This window comes from Cicer arietinum, chromosome 3 (assembly GCF_000331145.2).
Source record: "Cicer arietinum cultivar CDC Frontier isolate Library 1 chromosome 3, Cicar.CDCFrontier_v2.0, whole genome shotgun sequence".
Taxonomy (NCBI): domain Eukaryota; kingdom Viridiplantae; phylum Streptophyta; class Magnoliopsida; order Fabales; family Fabaceae; genus Cicer; species Cicer arietinum.
The window spans coordinates 71,573,254-71,576,193 of record NC_021162.2 but is presented as its reverse complement, the minus strand read 5'-3'; the positions used below and the strand labels follow the sequence as shown (position 1 = coordinate 71,576,193).

At 37.3% G+C, this 2,940-nt stretch overlaps 1 protein-coding gene across 1 annotated transcript in view; it reads right to left on the bottom strand.

Moving 5' to 3' along the window:
* Nucleotides 1-2,940, bottom strand: part of LOC101497047 (enolase) — a 6,151-nt gene that overhangs the window by 533 nt on the left and 2,678 nt on the right. The window contains exons 6-16 of the mRNA XM_073366691.1: nucleotides 2,894-2,940; nucleotides 2,725-2,805; nucleotides 2,234-2,335; nucleotides 2,059-2,139; nucleotides 1,683-1,757; nucleotides 1,521-1,583; nucleotides 1,342-1,419; nucleotides 584-778; nucleotides 422-472; nucleotides 232-320; nucleotides 76-127 (exon numbers count right to left, since the gene is read on the bottom strand). The exon at nucleotides 2,894-2,940 is cut by the window's right edge and continues 1 nt beyond it. Coding sequence (XP_073222792.1) covers nucleotides 76-127; nucleotides 232-320; nucleotides 422-472; nucleotides 584-778; nucleotides 1,342-1,419; nucleotides 1,521-1,583; nucleotides 1,683-1,757; nucleotides 2,059-2,139; nucleotides 2,234-2,335; nucleotides 2,725-2,805; nucleotides 2,894-2,940 — 914 coding nt within the window. The remainder of the gene's footprint in view (nucleotides 1-75; nucleotides 128-231; nucleotides 321-421; nucleotides 473-583; nucleotides 779-1,341; nucleotides 1,420-1,520; nucleotides 1,584-1,682; nucleotides 1,758-2,058; nucleotides 2,140-2,233; nucleotides 2,336-2,724; nucleotides 2,806-2,893) is intronic.

Genomic DNA, 2,940 nt, shown 5'->3' with positions numbered 1-2,940 from the left:
GGGGGGGGGGGGGGGGGAGGGACTTGAGATGGTCATAGATTCATAGCACATTGTTAAACTGATAAAAGACAATACCGTTGCCAAACCAACAGCAAGATCAGCAATGAAGGTATCCTCAGTCTCTCCACTGCAACCAAAATATAAGAATGTTAGTCCTACATCGCCTTGGAAACTACATGACAGTTGTAAAATAGTTTTTCAGTAGCCATCTGCATTTGACAAAGTTCAAACCTTCGGTGGCTGGTCATGACACCCCATCCAGCCTTTTTGGACATCCTCACGGCTTCGATACTCTCAGTCACAGATCCAATTTGGTTGACCTGTTTGTTTCATTTATGTCAAGCGATAGTGTATCAATACATTTATCTACCTAGGTCCAATAACTTCTGTATATAATATTCACCGGTAAAATTAAAGTTACCTTGAGCAGAAGAGCATTGCATGCTTTTGAATCAATTGCCTTCTGAACCCTCTGTGGACAAAATGCAAAAAGCAACATGTCAAAGGACAGTCTTTCTAGTCTCTCAACAGAATAAAAACATTTTAGGAGGGAAGGGGTCGGAGTTATGGATAATATGCAGACCTTGGGGTTGGTAACTAAGAGATCATCACCAACAATTTGTACATTGGCACCAATTTCACCGGTCATCTTACCATAGTGCTCCCAGTCATCCTGGTCAAAAGGATCCTCAATTGAAACAATTGGGTACTCTGCCACAAATGACTTGTAGAGATCTTTCAAAGCATTCCCAGAGATCTTCTGTGAGCCGTCGTTATTCTGGATTGTCAAACAGCAAATGCAAAAGAGATAAATAATCTAATATGCATCAGTATAAATGTTACCAGCTTATACTATATGGCTCCCAAGGCAGCAAAAGGGAGTGGGTTTTTTATACCCATGTGTTTACCATAAGAGCTGCTATTTGATAGAACCCCTGGTACTATGTGGTTTAAGGAGGACAAAATGGAGAATATTTTAGATAATGATGTGCTTCAAAAGTGTGAAAAGGGAAAGTTCATTGGGGTAAGTAAGAATTAATTTGAAGAAAAGGAAGTAAAGGTAGACAGAAACTTTGTTAAGGTTTTCAAGATCTTTAGGCAGGGAGGTTAGCAGTTAGTTAGAAAAATCTCTAATTTACATTTTTCTTTGCTATCATGTGTTTTCCTTAAATATTCTGCTTCTTGAGAGTGAGAGTCTAGGTGACATGAATCAGTTTCTTTAATTGAGAATTATTCTAATATTACTGGAATTAGATTAGATATCCGGTCCCCATAACTTTCCAACTAGACCAACAGGTGACAATTAGCAGTACTACAATAAAAAAAACAATAAGAGCTCACATCTTCCTTGAAGTTCAAATCATATGATTTGTCTTCTTTGTAGAACTCGGAAGCTGCAACATCCATTCCAATAACAACCTAACAACATTACACAAAATGTCAAACTCGCTTAAAAGAAGACATTTGAAAAGCCAAAGCACCTAAAAAGAATTTTGATAAAAGGGAAAAAAAAAACTAACTTTGCCTGTGTAACCAGCTTTGGCAATGGCAGTGTTTAGCAATTCCAAACCTTCCTTGTTTTCCTGAACACCCAGACCCCATCAGCAACAGGCAAAAAAAAAAAAGATAGAGGTAAATAAATACAATGCATAAAAAGAAACAAATTAAAAAGCATCATTTACCTGAATGTTGGGAGCAAAGCCACCTTCATCACCAACATTTACTGCATCTTGACCATATTTCTTCTTAATCACAGACTGAAATCACATCATAATCCAACATTAATAACTAACAAAAACACGATGGTATAGCTATACAATCAAGTCCAAGAGCCATCAAGGCATAGAAGCATATGCAGATAGACACCAGGTCTGGCAGGCCATGATACAGGAAACTTTCATATATGTTATGTTTCCAGTAAAAGCACCCAATTACTGGTAAAAAAACGAAGCTAAGCAATTGAATGATGGAAGAGCTTCCATTTAGGTATTATTGAAGTTTGACAAATTTAGATAATACACTTTAAAAGAGGTAAATGAGTGTAAGATGCAAACTGACCTTCAGATGGTGATAGACTTCCACACCCATCTTCATGGCTTCCTTGAAAGAGGTGGCTCCCACGGGAAGAACCATAAACTCCTGCATGTTCATTACATATCAGAAATTCAATATGTTTTCTCTCTCTCAAACTCACACACACACAAACACAAAATAATGGTCTCTTAAATCATGCCTGCATGGCAAGTTTGTTTCCTGCATGTGATCCACCGTTAATGACATTGAATGCGGGAACAGGCAAAACCAAGTTTTTGTTGCCAGCGATGTTTGCAATATGCTGCACCCAAATAATGGCCATGAAGAATTCAGATACATAACAATAAAAACAAAAAGTGTCAACCAAAAATGAAGGACACACGAAAACTGGGGTGAGTTTGTGGGTGAGTGCAACTATGTTGAGGGAGGTGGGATAACACCTTTGTAGGAATTAACAAAATTCCACCATCTATTCTAGTAATCATTGTAAAATGTTGGTTTTAATCAATTTAACAGTAGAGTTACATGGGTTACATCTATTCTAGTTACCATGTTCTAAATACTGAATGTAAAAAAATAGATGAATAGAAGATTGTCATCTAGTAAATAATTTGTTTCTATTGCAAACCACGGGTACAGCCAACAGATTAGTATAATTTAGTACAACAGTTCCTGGACAAATTATACTACCTTGTAAAGTGGAATTTTTAGGACACTAGCACCGGCTTTGCACACTGCAAGCGACACTGCCAATATGGCATTTGCCCCAAGCTGAAACAAACAAAGTAAAACATCAGAATTATATATGAATCGATTATAAGTGATAAGTGATATATTACAAGGAAAGTTTTCTAAGCACCTTTTGTTTGCACCAACCCCACTCGTTAACAGTTCCATCAAGCTGCT